Source organism: Leptidea sinapis, chromosome 1, assembly GCF_905404315.1.
Source record: "Leptidea sinapis chromosome 1, ilLepSina1.1, whole genome shotgun sequence".
NCBI classification, from domain to species: Eukaryota; Metazoa; Arthropoda; class Insecta; order Lepidoptera; family Pieridae; genus Leptidea; species Leptidea sinapis.
Genome location: NC_066265.1, coordinates 10,848,966 through 10,863,070, shown reverse-complemented (window position 1 = coordinate 10,863,070; position 14,105 = coordinate 10,848,966). Strand labels below are relative to the sequence as shown.

Genomic DNA, 14,105 nt, shown 5'->3' with positions numbered 1-14,105 from the left:
AGCTAAATGTGGTTAAATTAGGTTTAATAGTCTTCTTTAAAAGAAGTTCAGCTGAATTTGGTGATGATGAAAGGCACTTTGTGTTTTTTTTTATTAGTATATATATTTGAAAAGAAGTTAGAGAAAAATCGGCAAAAGTGAGATTATTTAGTTGTCATTAATATAAAGAGTTATTATGACAAAATTAATCCTATTTTTGTCAGTTTCAGTTTATTATCAGATTTCTTGATTTTCTCTCTGATATATAAAGATTTAGCTTTCAGTGAAGGTGAATTTGTCAGCAAAATCATAAAATACCAGTTTGGAACACACCATGTTATTAATGTGATAGAAGATGTACACATTCAAACGACATCTCAACTTAACACCAAGTGATCCAGCCATTCACAGAGTTTCTTTGTATATGTATCTGACATAAGTTATTTCACACAGCCCCCTTAAGAAAACCATCATAAAGGTGTTTACACTATGTGTGGCACATCTAAAAGGTGTGCCACTATTATTCAAATTGTTGGGAATTAGTCCCCACAAGACTCCTGCTGCCTACTTTCAATATAGCACTACACACCACAAACTCACTATCTGGGTATGAGAGAGTTCTCAACAGTCCAGATTTTTCATTAATTTTCTTCCCAATATCAATAATCTATGGAATAAAATTCTGTGAAGATGTGTACATTCACCATAATACAATTGAATAATAACTGAATCTCAATATTATAACACTAAATAATTTATTTAAATAGGTCTTATCCTCTATGCTGCATATAATAATCAATGATAGTTGAAAATGCTGCAAAACCAGCTGCTCCAAATACTCCAGCTTTCAAACCACCTGAAAGTAAAAGAAGATTGGTAAATAAATTATTTTTATGGATTTAGTTAAGTTCTTCCAAGCCACAAAATGTTTCTGCTTTATCAATGAATTTCATACATATTACACTTATCTGGAGAGGTTCATGTTTGTTGTTTACTGTTTCTCAAGCAATTATTAAGCATATAATAAATGTGAATATTGGTAGTTTATACCAAATCTTTTGTTTTTTAGGTTAAAAGGAGGACAAAGAAGCATAAGGATCACCTGGTGTTAAGTGATCACCGCCTCCACATTCTCTTGCAACAGCAGAGGAATTAAAGGAGTGTTGCCAGCCTTTAAGGAAGGTGTACACACTTTTTTTTAAGGTACCCATGTCATATTGTCTCGGAAACACTACACAAGGAAGCTCTTTCCACAGCTTTGTAGTACATGGAAGAAAGCTCCTTGAAAAGTGCACAGTGGAGGACCGCCACATCCAGATGGAGAACTCAGTGGCAGAAAATTAACAAATGTTTTTTCTTTAAGTTGGCATTGATCATAATTTTATTTAACTATTAATATTAGTAATATTGAAATATATTATTGAAATTTTTTTAAAACATCTGTTTTGACATAGTTTTATTTGGAAAAAATAGGTTAATTCATACTATTAAAGAAAATAAGCATGGATGAAGGTGGAAACTTTGATTACTTTTTTATATTTCACATTTAAAACTTAGCACACTCTCCTGATGCATTTGTAAACTAATTCATGTTCCAATTAAGCATCAGCACAATTCTGCATTGTGTGGCACTGAGTTACATTATGCTCTGTAGTTGGAAAACTACCATTAATTACCTCTTAAACCAATTAAACCTCCGGTTACACCTCCTGCATATGTTCCATTTTTCCAATCAGATTTCCCTCTTGAGGTCTCAATACAACATTCAATCCCAGAAAATACAGCTCCAAGTATTGCAAAATTCTTTGCATAACTTAACATTGAATTTTTCATTTCTCGTAATATTTGCCTTGCAGTTTGATTCTGTTGAGCCATTGGATCAGTCATATTTGGCATGAGTGATGAAGTAAATAAACCCACCGCAGCACCAAGACCATAGCCTTAAACCACAATCATCAATTAAAACACAGTCAAATTCCAGTTCAAATCAATACATATATTCATCTGAACTCTTAGGCTGAGATATATAGTGTTCTTAAACTTTGCTCAGACTTTAGTAACATAAAACTTAGCTAAGTGCAAGCAAATAATCATAATCTTTGATTTTATTGTTACAGACGTCAAAAATTATTCTGAGCTGTATGTGATTGTAAAGCTGTGTTAACTTAGTTTTGCTTACCTATTATACAACTGGTCAACGATTTAAATGGACAACTTTCCACTGTAGCTTCTATCATTTTTTCTTCATTCGATTTTATTACAACTGGCCCTAAAACTCTGGGTATAATAATATTTTCGCGATATCGATAAATATTTCCAATAAGATATTTAGCAAGGGAATCGTAGTCATTTTTCTGTGTGAATGTTATCAAATCTGGATCAACTGGCGGTTTTTTATATTCTGCCATAGTAAATTTAGTTTTTGTGAAACAGTAAACTTTTCATTATATTAAATACTTAATCTCTTTAATTGTTGACTTTCGTTTCAGCATTAATTAACCAAAGCAATAACAACTTATCAAATAATATTGAATACTACTGACATAAAATAATAACCTCAATAAAAAACCAATATAAAAAAAGATATGTTTTGGCCGTGGGGGATAAAGGTTCTAGACTGTAGTATCTTAATGTACCGTTCCCTTTAAATTATTATACTCTTTGGTTTACCGTCAACCGTGCCACTAAATATATTTAAAAAAAAACAGTCTATGCCCCTGATTGGTATTGTTTTTGTTTACTATTCTCAATTAATATAAATTCTGTTTTATTATCTTTTAATTTTATAATGTCTGATTCTTCAGAAGAAGAAGATCTATCTCGATTTAGAGACATCGTTGATACAACATTTTTACCTTCAATAAAAAATTCAAACATACCAAACAAAGGTTAAGAAATAATATTTTATTGTAAATAAATAATAATATTTAACGTATAACATAAACGATCGTTTACTGACTATTGTATTAATCATAATGGCTATATTTCCAGAACCTAACCCAAAGTCTGAAAGGTATTTAGAAGAGTCTAGTCATTACAACGATGTTAAAGTACCTCAGGTACTACAAAACAAAATCGGAACCAAGGTATCCGGTGTAATTAAAGAAATGATTGAATTTGTAAATATTGAAGAAAAGAAATTTAAGTATGTTTTATTATTAGATAAGGCTTATCTTTATTCGGTTATGTAATGATCATGTAACTTGTTGTAATGTATATAATATGAATACAAATGCTCAACACTTGGTAGAGAATAGCACATATTTTATTTCACTTACTCCACTACAATTACGGTAAATTACAGTCTCGACCTTTGTTATATAGAATCATCATTAACCGGATTGTCAACAGCAATTAAAAAACTTGGTAATATAAACAAATGTGATCATATGCAAAGAAGCCTCCCACAGATAAAGAATAACAGTGTAGGCAGATCTCCCTACAAAAATGAATGTTTTGTTGTTTATTAGCTTGTTTAATTTAATTTGGTTTGTGGATTTGTATAAACAGCTAACATTGTGGGCATATATACATGCACAGTTGTCTGTCTAAATTTAATGAATATGTTCAATAATAGCTTTTCTTTTATACAGATTTCTATTATCTGTATGGCACATAACAACAAATTGTCCAGTTAATCAAGTCTATACTGTACTTAAAATGTAGAGATCTCAATTTTCAAATATTTGCTGAAATAATCTTTAAAACTTTATGGAACTCAGAGCTTCATCAAGAGTCTGTTTATTAGTTTTTGGATAAATTGTTCTATGTAGGTACTAATGAATAAACTTGTATGCATTTATTACAGAAAACACAAAATAAAAGGTGGGGTTAGACTGTTTAAGGATTCACCTGAATTTATGACTTGTGATGAAGTAATAGATGTTTATACTGAAAATCATAATAGAGAAGCAAAAAAACTGTGTCAAATAAAGAAAGGCGATAATATTAATGAAGAAGGTTAGTTGACTGTACAATTTATATGGATTTTGGAATTCTGTTTGTTTTTTTGACAATGTGGTGTTCTCTTTAGTTTCTTGCAAACTGAAATATGAAGAGTGCTGGAAACAGATAAAGATATCTAAGTGATCAGATCAGTAAGTAACCTATGGTATGGTGGGAGGGGGAGGGGCTTCGGTTTCCACTATTAAACTCCATTAATTACAAGAGTGATTGCGAGATTAAACTATTTCATTGGATTCATTGTGTGCAGGATTGGCTGGTCACTCCAACTAGCCCAGCTGCTTCCAGGAGTTCAAAACCTTCATGGGATTTTCACAGATGTTATGGAGTGACCTCTCATTTTTGAGGATTTTTGACTCATTGGTCGGCCACTAATATACATTCCAGGATTATATGGTCACTCCATTTTGTCTTCAAAGATCCACCCATTTACTATTATGAATATTAATTAACCTTGGACATTCAACTGCTGCATAAACTACTGTGTCTCTTAATCCATTTTAGAGTCACTCCCTAATCAGAGGTAATTCATTCCAAGGTATAGTGACACTTGTAGATTAGAAAAGCAGAGAAGTCACCTCCATATTGTTAGAAATCTTGACATTGTGAGTATTAATTTTCCATCTTAGCACAAAAGGTGGCAGATTCCTTGATGGCTAAATACTCATATTGAAAAATGGGGTATAGTTGTTAAATTATTTAGTTCCTACAAGAAAATACTAGCACGGGTTCCAGATTGCAACATGTTTATAAGCTCAATCCTAGGCTACAAATCACAGTGAAAGATGTTTGCTATTATAACTGCTGTATGGAGCCTTCTGCACTGCCAAATCATGATACTGGCATTTTCCAGCAAGTGTTCAATATGCTTAATCTAGAACAACTTTCCGTGAAGGATAACTCCCAGGTGTTTCACTTCATTTGTAAGGCTCAGGTCTCTATTTAACAACTTTAGTAGTTTGAGATTTCCGAACAGTTGACTGATTTGAATTTTGGAAGCAGACCTCATGATGCTGCATAATATATTTTCAATGGGAATGGAGAGATTGTCTGCATAGCATACCATGTACAGTCTCATCTTGTTTGGACTGACTTTGAAGTCATGTGCCAGACAATACCATAGAAATGTAGAGAGAGTATTTCTCCTTGGGCAGCCTGTTACTCCATCAAACCATCTGTCTGTCTATGGATTTTTAGGAAATATAAATTAATAATTTTCAGTTTGAGATATTTCAATACAGTTTTATGTGCGGGGAATTCTATGTGATTGGTTTATTTGGATCTTTCACTCAATGCCTTTTGCTCAAAATAGTTCAGGAAGTTGAGATAGATTCAAAGGTCCAAATGACATATTTGAAATCTCAAAAGTGATAAGAATCAATTGAATAAGTTAAATGCTTGTTTGTCCAGTTTTTTATTGCTCTAGCAATAAAAAATCTATGGTACTCTTGCAGTAAACCAGGTTACAAAATAGCATCAAGGTTTCTTACCGTCAGAAACTACCTCTACCTACCTTTGGTAAATCTCACAAGAGTTTGTTTTTTTAAGTGCTATCCCTCACTTCTGGGATTAAATGTACTTAATTTTTACCAAATATTTATTTGTATCAAGATTCATGGACGATGCAGGACTTGCGCCTCTCCGGTTCCGTTAGAGAGCGCTTACCCTGAGCCAACCGTCTGAGTGAGGCATGAACTTAAATTTTGGTATGTCTTATTCAACTTTCAAGTTGTGGCTCCATCTGCAGGATCTACTTTACAGTTGATAACCTACTCTACCCCAATCAGGAAATTGATTGGAGATATCTCTCTTGCAAATCTGTTTACATTTGTTCTTTTCAGTCGATGCGTCACTGGGATGGTTAGCTCAGTTAGTAAGAGCGCTCGGACGGAACCCGAGAGGTGCAGGTTCGAGTCTCGCATCATCCATGAATTTTGGTACAAATTAAATTTGTATAATCTCACAAGAGCTATGATCCCAACAGTTGTACATATTTCAGTCAATAGTCAATCCTATTTTTAGATAAATTGAAGAGTGTTGCTGTAAGTGGTGAATATGTTCTGTCCAAAGAAGAAACAAAGTGCTGGAAGTCCAGGAGAAAAGAGAAACTTTTTAAGTATAAGTTTAGTGCAAGACCTAATAAGTTAGAGGCCATCAATTAAATATTATTGTTGTGATTAAAGTCTTACTTAATTAACTATTGTATGGATAATTTAATTATATTGACAGTATTAAATTCCACTTTTGGCAACTTTTATTAGATATTTTAAGGGCAAAGGTTACAGAATGAGAGATGTGATTTCATTCACCAGTGGGAGGCTCCTTTGCACAGGGTTTAATTGTGGGTAACACAACGGCGCCTTTTGTTGAGGTGAAGCAGAAATGTGTACCTAAGCATTATTGTGTTTCGGTTTGAAGTGCGCTGTAGCTAGTGAAATTACTGGGCAAATGAGACTTGACATCTTATGTCTCAAGGTGAAGAGCGCAAATATTGTAGTGTCCTTCAGAATTAGGTAAGTATTAGTGTCTCAGGAATCCTGAGTGGTACTGTGTTGTGATGGACAGGGCGTATCAACTACCATCAGCTGAACTTCATGCTCGTCTTGTCCCTTATTGTCACAAAAAAAAATAACAAGAGCTTTTTTAAACTCATCTCCCCTCCTCATTATGTGACCGAAATAGGTGAGAATTCTGTGCCGACAGATCGCATTTCAATTCAATACAATTTTCTTTATTGCAAATATGGAAAATGTACATTTCTGTTGAACATATACAATATATATATATTGTTTATAATTTTTTTCTTCTTCTTTGGAACTTTTGAATACATACTTACTTCTTGTACCATTAGGAAACTTCTATTTTTCAAGGTGACTTTCGTGGTGATAATTTTCACTCAATCCTGTGGATTCACTTTATTCAAATTCAAATGTTTTTATTCAAAATAGGATTTATAATCACTTATTGAACGTCAAAATCTACCACCCATTCAAAAGAGACTGCCTCAGACCTGAGAAGAATGGGCGCAAGAAACTCAGCGGGCTTTTTTTTTATATAAAATATGGATTACAATGTAATATCGTACACTAAACATTAATAATTAAAGAGACTGAGGGTGTTCGCTTTAATCCCAGTCCGTGGTGTCATTAAGAAAATCGTTTATGCTATAATAACCTTTCCCACACAAACGTTTTTTAACAATTCTTTTAAATTTCGTAACACATTTGTTTTGTACATTTTCTGGGATCATATTGTAGAAGCATTTACATCGCCCAACAAAAGACTTACTAACTCGACCCAACCGAGTAGTAGGCATAACAAGTTTATGTTTGTTCCTCGTGTTAACATTATGAATGTCACAGTTTCTAGAAAATTCCTCAATGTGTTTATGAACATACAAAACATCATCAAAAATGTATTGAGAAGCAACAGTCAAAATGTTTATTTCTTTAAATTTTTCTCTTAATGATTCTTTAGGACCTAGGTTATAAATCGCGCGAATAGCCCTCTTCTGCAGCACAAAGATAGTATTAATATCGGCCGCACTGCCCCATAAAAATATACCATAGGACATAATACTATGAAAATAACTAAAGTATACTAATCTCGCCGTATCTATGTCAGTTAACCGTCTGATTTTCTTAACCGCATATGCTGCAGAACTAAGCCTATTCGCCAATCCTTCAATATGGGGGCCCCACTGCAATTTGGAATCAAGAGTAATGCCAAGAAATATAGCAGATTCCACTGGTTTTACCACCTCTCCATTTAATAAAATATTCGCATCTACATTTTTGACATTTGGCGCGGTGAATTTAATATATTTGGTTTTATGATTATTTAACAATAAGTTATTGGCGCTAAACCAGTACACGATGTCAGATAGATCATTGTTTACTTAGTCATATAAAACTTGGCTTCGCTTCACTTTGAATATAAGTGAAGTGTCATCCGCAAACAATACCACCTTGTGTTTTTTTTCTACAAGGTTAGGTAGATCATTTATATAAATTAGGAAGAGGAAGGGTCCAAGAATAGACCCTTGTGGTACCCCCATACCGAGAGGAGTCCCAGGAGATCTCCTGCGATTCACCTCGACCCTCTGAATCCTATTATTTAAATATGAGATCAGAAGATCGAGTGCAGATCCTCTTATACCATAGTGGCATAGCTTCCTGACCAGCGTTGAATGTTGAACACAATCAAAAGCCTTAGATAAATCACAGAAGATACCAAGTGCATTCTGTGATTCCTCCCAGGCCTCAAAAATATTCCTGATGAGTTCAACACCTGCATCCGTAGTCGAGCGTCCCCTAGGAAAGCCAAATTGTTTTATATGAAGTAACTTATAAGTGTTAAAGTGAGTAAGCATTTGGCTTAAAATAATTTTTTCAAAAATTTTACTAAGGGTTGGCAACACCGAAACAGGGCGATAGTTATTCGGGTCAGAAGTGAGTCCCAATTTAAATATTGGTGTAATTTTACTATACTTCAGAAGGTCAGGAAACACGCCATGTTCAATACAGCTATTAAAAACTAGTGCTAGATATGGTGCTATGACGTCAATAACAGAACTTATTATTTTTACAGATATGCCCGCCCCATATATCAGCAGTTTTTTTAATTTCTAAGGATCTGAAAGTTTTAATTATTTCTGCTGGGCTAACAACACTGAATTTGAAATTTTCTTTACATTCCTTAACATTTTCCAAAAGAAGTGACTCAGCAACACTGGTGGAGGAGACAAGGGTGCCTGAGATGGAAACTGGAATGTCAGAAAAAAATTTCTCAAAAGCAGAAGCTACTTCCTGCTCAGAGTGGATTTTTGTATTGTTTATTATTAGATTATATTCAAACTTGCAGTCTTTCGCTCTTCCAGATTCCCAGTTAATAACTTTCCAAGTCATTTTTATTTTATTTGAAGCATTTTTAATCATTTCTCTAATATGCATTGACTTAGCAATAGTACATACTTTCTTAAATAATTTTGAATAATTTTTCATATATACAAGGAAAGATGCATCATGATTACACGATGATCTCTCACTATATAGTTCATATAACCGTTGTCTGCTCCTATGAATACCAGCTGTTGCCCATTTGTTAAATGACAAGAGACCACCCGAGTTGACTGTCTTTGAAGTAAATATAGAAGCAAACTCTGTTTTAATTATTTTAAATAACTTACCATACATCTCCTTTGGAGTACTGTTATAATTCAAATACAAGTTTGAGAGTTTTTCTGAAACATTGCCTCTATATTTCTCCATTCGCCTATTGTTTACCGGAACAAACATAAACTTTTTAGTTGAAGTACATTTGTTCCCTTCAATATTAAAAGAGGTTAATTGACCAAAGTGGTCTGAGCTCAGTTTACTAATTATTGATTGAGAAATAGGTATATAATTAGTAAAAATATTATCAATACAGCTTTTAGAGGTGCTGGTTACTCTAGTAGGTTCTAAGAAAATATTTGATAAATTATATGATTTAAACAAAGATTTGAATCTAATACTTGTGGTGGATTTTTATAATAAGTTAATATTTAAGTCACCACAAATCATAATATATTTCTTAGATTCTGATAATTTTGATAGAACCTCCTCCAATACACTCTCAAATAACTCATATAATGCATCGGGGGGTCTGTATATACTCACAACAATGGCACTCTCAAGCAAAATAAAACAAGGAAGTGTATTGTTTTAATTTTATTAAAAAAAACTTAAAACTAAATATATAAAAATAAATAGTAATATCACATCACATAAACTGCTTTAAAATAATTTAGTGATAGTATTTGAACAAAATTGTATTTTATTAATAATATAATTTGGTTATGCTCGTATGCCCTCCTGTTAGGCTGGAAAAGAGTACCGGGTTTTTTTCAAAATATGATACCCTTTTTTAAAATTTAGAAGACAGTAAAAATAAGTTTTCGGTAAGAGCTGAAAGAAATTCTTGTATAAATCTTTGTATAATCTGATTGCTTTGAAAGGATAGACAAAAAATAAATGAAGGACTAAAACGACTTAATACGAAATAACTTAGGTACAGTCGCAATAGTGTATAATTTTTTTTGGTAATGGACAACGCCGTTTTATTTTATACAACTGTGCTCAAATTTAAAAACTAAGTTAAATCACTTAAATACTTACAAATATAATAAGTATGTAATTATTTTCTTATTTAATCTTACATTTGAAAATAACGGGTTTTTAACTCTGGCTAAGTTTTTAGTCGGTCTAATATGAGGCGGCTCAAAATAAATAAGATTCTATGACTACACAACTTCAGGAGACAGACATCAAGTGATAATATAGGCAGCATTATTACTCGAAGACTACACAATATTGTCTCATTCTTGGTAAATATTGCCCGCCTAAAAATAAGACTTATAACTACTTAAAGGAACGCTGTCATATCACTTCTTCCAAAACCAGCTGGAACCGTATTACCTAACAATATATAGATTTAAAAGCCACAATTATTGAAGCTTGTAATGATATTAATTTTCTCGGAAAAATAAATTTAGGTACTCCTCAACTAAATCGAATATTTAATATTGTTCTTGTTGTGAAATCAAAAAAAAAAAATGTATCGGCGGTTGAGATGACAATTAACCCTTACAAGAATGATACATGATTACCTATTTGTGGGATAGGTACATAAATTTCCCAGATTAAAATCCGCACATAAATAATATATCAACGATGACGATAATTTAAGTTGAGTTAATAAAGTTATTAATTTCAATATATAATTTTTTTTTATTTTATTATAAATCAACAACATTTTTCTTAGGCAATCTGTGTAAAAAGTTCAATTTTAGGGTGGCAATAAAAATTTTATATGTGATAAAAAAATTGGCCCAGTTGTTGAATTCCTAAAAAAAAACAACCAAATAAGTACTTTTAATATGTGAAAATTATACACACACGCACATTTGTAAAATGTCACTTTTGAAACGCAAAATGTCATAAGTAGAAAATACAATCGCGTCTCTGACATCCAATAGTACTGGACCTCCCGTGTGTTTCATTTAATCGAGAATATATTTAGATCTAGGTTCCTCGCTCTACCATTTACACCTGTATTGTAAATGTACACTAGATACCTACAAATAATAATATAATAAAGAGACATATTTCCAATTCTAGTTATGTCATCTTTCACCGCAACTCTTATGCTTTTAAAAGCATAAGAGTTGCGAGAATTCTTAAGAATTCTATATCATTCATCCAGTATCCTTCTCTTCAATTATCCGAGTTATCAAAAAATACTTCGATATTACCTATTTGTCACATTGACGCTACAGTAATTGCATAAAACACATCAAACAACAATCTCACAGTTGCCTTACAATATAACAACAAATAACAATAGTATAATATCTTAAAGCCTAGCGTCTTGTATCCTGTGTCTAGTCTCGTCGTGTGAGTAAGCCTTATTGTCTAAGCCATTGGGTTTATTTTCCGATGCAGCTGGCTGCTCTACAGGTCCGTCCATAACGAACATCGTCAAGAAGAACAGAATGCTACCTGTTGGTACAAATATACTACTATTAAATAGATGTAAGAAAGTGTGTGACTAATCACGTCGTTGACTTAATGCTGTTCCCAATATACTATCTACAGATAGAGATAAATTACTACCTTCTACTGTCAGTAATTAGCTGTCAATAATCTGAAGCCGTCCCAATATACCCGATAAGTCAGTCTTATCGCCTTATTATTATTATTATTCTATGGCTGGTAAGCTATACGTCGTCCCATTGACAGACAACGTGTACGGATAACGTGGCTTACCGTCGATAAGTTTATTGGGACAGAAAAATCAACCATAGATAATTACGTCTTTCATCTCAAGTAGGCCTCAACCGGAGATAGAATGAATATTGGGAACGGCCGTTAGTATTTCAAAATATAAATAAAATGATTAGTTAAAATGTTAACATTAATTTCATTGGAAATTTAAAAGTATACATTCACCCCGATGTTTAACTGTTATGTAATTAATAAGTCTAGATGGAGTATCTTGCTGTAAGACAACCGATAAAAACAGGCCAGGAATATTAGTTTAGTGTGGGTGACAAGCTACGTCTTACACTCGCGATTTGTATGACACTTTGTGTTAGTGTGCGTGAATTGCTCTAAATAGAGGTTAGTTCTAAACACAATTATTTTCGACGTTTTCACAGCTGTCATAGTCTATCTAGACGTATAAATGAAATAAGGTTTAACCTTGCAATTTAGCAAAACCATATGCTGGATCAAGTTGATATCGTGATTATTTACCACTGTTAAGAATCGCAGCATTAATATAATTACTGACCAGTTTTGTAATGTGCTACCTCCGAGTTAGTATTTTTTTTAGGATGATTGCAGATGGGTTAGCCATTAGAAACAACCGCGAAATCCGTTAACAAATAATATATAACATTATCTTGAAATTTAATGTTTAAATTCGTTTATTTACTTAGTCAGGCCATAAATACCTACTGTCACAATAAAAAAAGAATTACAAATATTAATTTAGCCACTCTGTCTGTAGTCTGTAGGTATAAATATAGAATTACGTTTCGTATTTTAAAAGATGATTTATGACTTGGATACTGGTCATTACCTAAACCGTAATGAAATGATTAGAGTGGTAAATTCATCAACTTCTCAAGCGGCACGCAAGGGGAGGTAACAGAATAAATATATTTATCTACTGACCAGAAATTTATTACTGTCTAGTAACATTTGATCAGGAAGAATAACTGAGGTTATTCTCAGAGCTTTTTAATTAGCACATTTGGTGCAACGTAGACATGATCCGACTTCAGCGATGGCTCGAGGCGTGTTAGCAACCAACGAGTGATTGAGCCATATTTTTGTGAAAGAGCTATCAGACATCGGCACAGGTGTATCAAGATATTATTCCTGAGAAGGTTGACAGAAGGTTTGAAAGAAGACATGTTCCAACTTCCACATAACCAAGAATGGTCCTGTCAGCAATATTCAACAAACTCAGCTGGAAACGATCGGGTGTTTTTTGAAGACTGCCCGTTCTTTAGTCGCGATCTGAATTCCCTGGATTATGAGTTATGGTCGGTTTAAGAGAGTATCGCATGCTTTAAAATGCCATGATAATTCGGAGTCCCTAAACAATCGGTAAGATTATAAGATTGGCAATGATGAATTTTCCCATGGAAAAAGTGCGTGTTTCAAATTGAATATAAGTGACCTCATCGTTTAAGGGATTGGTTATTAAGGTCAAGGAGATCATTTAGTATGACGAGATTCATAATTTTTTAATTCTATTATGTTAATGCAAAAGCCTTAGATAATTTATACGTATAGATAGAGCCTTTGCTGCTACATCACCGATGTAAACAGGCCAGGTTTATTACTTTAGTGTGCGTGACAAGCTACGTCTTACACTCGCGATTTGTATGTTATTTTGTGTTAGTGTTGCTCATCATAGCATTGCTCGAAATAAAGGTTAAATGTAAACCTCAATTGTTATCGACATTTTCACAGCTGTCTATCGAGACGTATAAAATATGATCTAAGGTATAAACTAATAAGCGTCATAGAAATAAATGTCCTTATAATAATATTTATGGCAAAACTAAGTAAATATCTACAGTTAAAAATATTAAGTATTTTGTATAAAAGCCGAGATGAAGAAGGTTTACAATACTCACTGATGCCGTAGAATCCTGCGTAGAATATCATGATAGCCTCCCTGTAGCCTATGGCTTTAGACACGGGGTCGACAAGGATGGGCAGGTTGCCTCCGACATTGTTCATCACGAACAGGAACACCCCCACAGTTGTTGACCGTACGGACACAGGAACTATCTCCACTAATATTGCGAACACAATACCGAACCACATCTCCGCTGAAATTATTAAATTGAAATTAATGCTTAAATAGTCTACAGTTATCGTGCGAGTTGAATGCAGTCGGGGCATGAGGTAGAGTGGGATAATCTTCTTCAGCTGTCCACGCCTCGCCTAGTATAGTGCTGCGCCATCGTTGACAGTTATCGCTCGCTTACCGTGTTATCACGTCAATACTAAAGTTGCGACCCCGTATTATTTTTTTTTATTTTAATAGTGACTGATCCGAGTCTTTCAGATCCCGTTCCAAAAAAAAAATCGAGTTTTCAT

The 14,105-nt window shown here is 33.4% G+C and overlaps 3 protein-coding genes across 3 annotated transcripts in view; 1 reads left to right on the top strand and 2 right to left on the bottom strand.

Annotated features, from left to right (window-relative positions):
- Positions 1 to 717: 717 nt before the first annotated feature.
- LOC126967362 (mitochondrial import inner membrane translocase subunit Tim22) lies at positions 718 to 2,534 on the bottom strand. The gene is made up of 3 exons (XM_050811803.1): positions 2,159 to 2,534; positions 1,656 to 1,919; positions 718 to 835 (listed from the first exon to the last, which is right to left on the bottom strand). Exons 1-3 carry the CDS (start codon positions 2,385 to 2,387, stop codon positions 750 to 752), a joined length of 579 nt encoding a protein of 192 aa, XP_050667760.1. The 5' UTR covers positions 2,388 to 2,534; the 3' UTR covers positions 718 to 749.
- A 141-nt stretch (positions 2,535 to 2,675) lies between these two features.
- LOC126967400 (uncharacterized) lies at positions 2,676 to 6,142 on the top strand. Its single transcript, XM_050811849.1, has 4 exons — positions 2,676 to 2,867; positions 2,971 to 3,124; positions 3,788 to 3,939; positions 5,965 to 6,142. Exons 1-4 carry the CDS (start codon positions 2,768 to 2,770, stop codon positions 6,102 to 6,104), a joined length of 546 nt encoding a protein of 181 aa, XP_050667806.1. The 5' UTR covers positions 2,676 to 2,767; the 3' UTR covers positions 6,105 to 6,142.
- A 3,496-nt stretch (positions 6,143 to 9,638) lies between these two features.
- Positions 9,639 to 14,105, bottom strand: part of LOC126966865 (probable 4-methylmuconolactone transporter) — a 72,459-nt gene continuing 67,992 nt past the window's right edge. Inside the window, exons 10-11 of the mRNA XM_050811142.1 lie at positions 13,637 to 13,834; positions 9,639 to 11,483 (exon numbers count right to left, since the gene is read on the bottom strand). Coding sequence (XP_050667099.1) covers positions 11,338 to 11,483; positions 13,637 to 13,834 — 344 coding nt within the window. The 3' untranslated portion in view covers positions 9,639 to 11,337. The remainder of the gene's footprint in view (positions 11,484 to 13,636; positions 13,835 to 14,105) is intronic.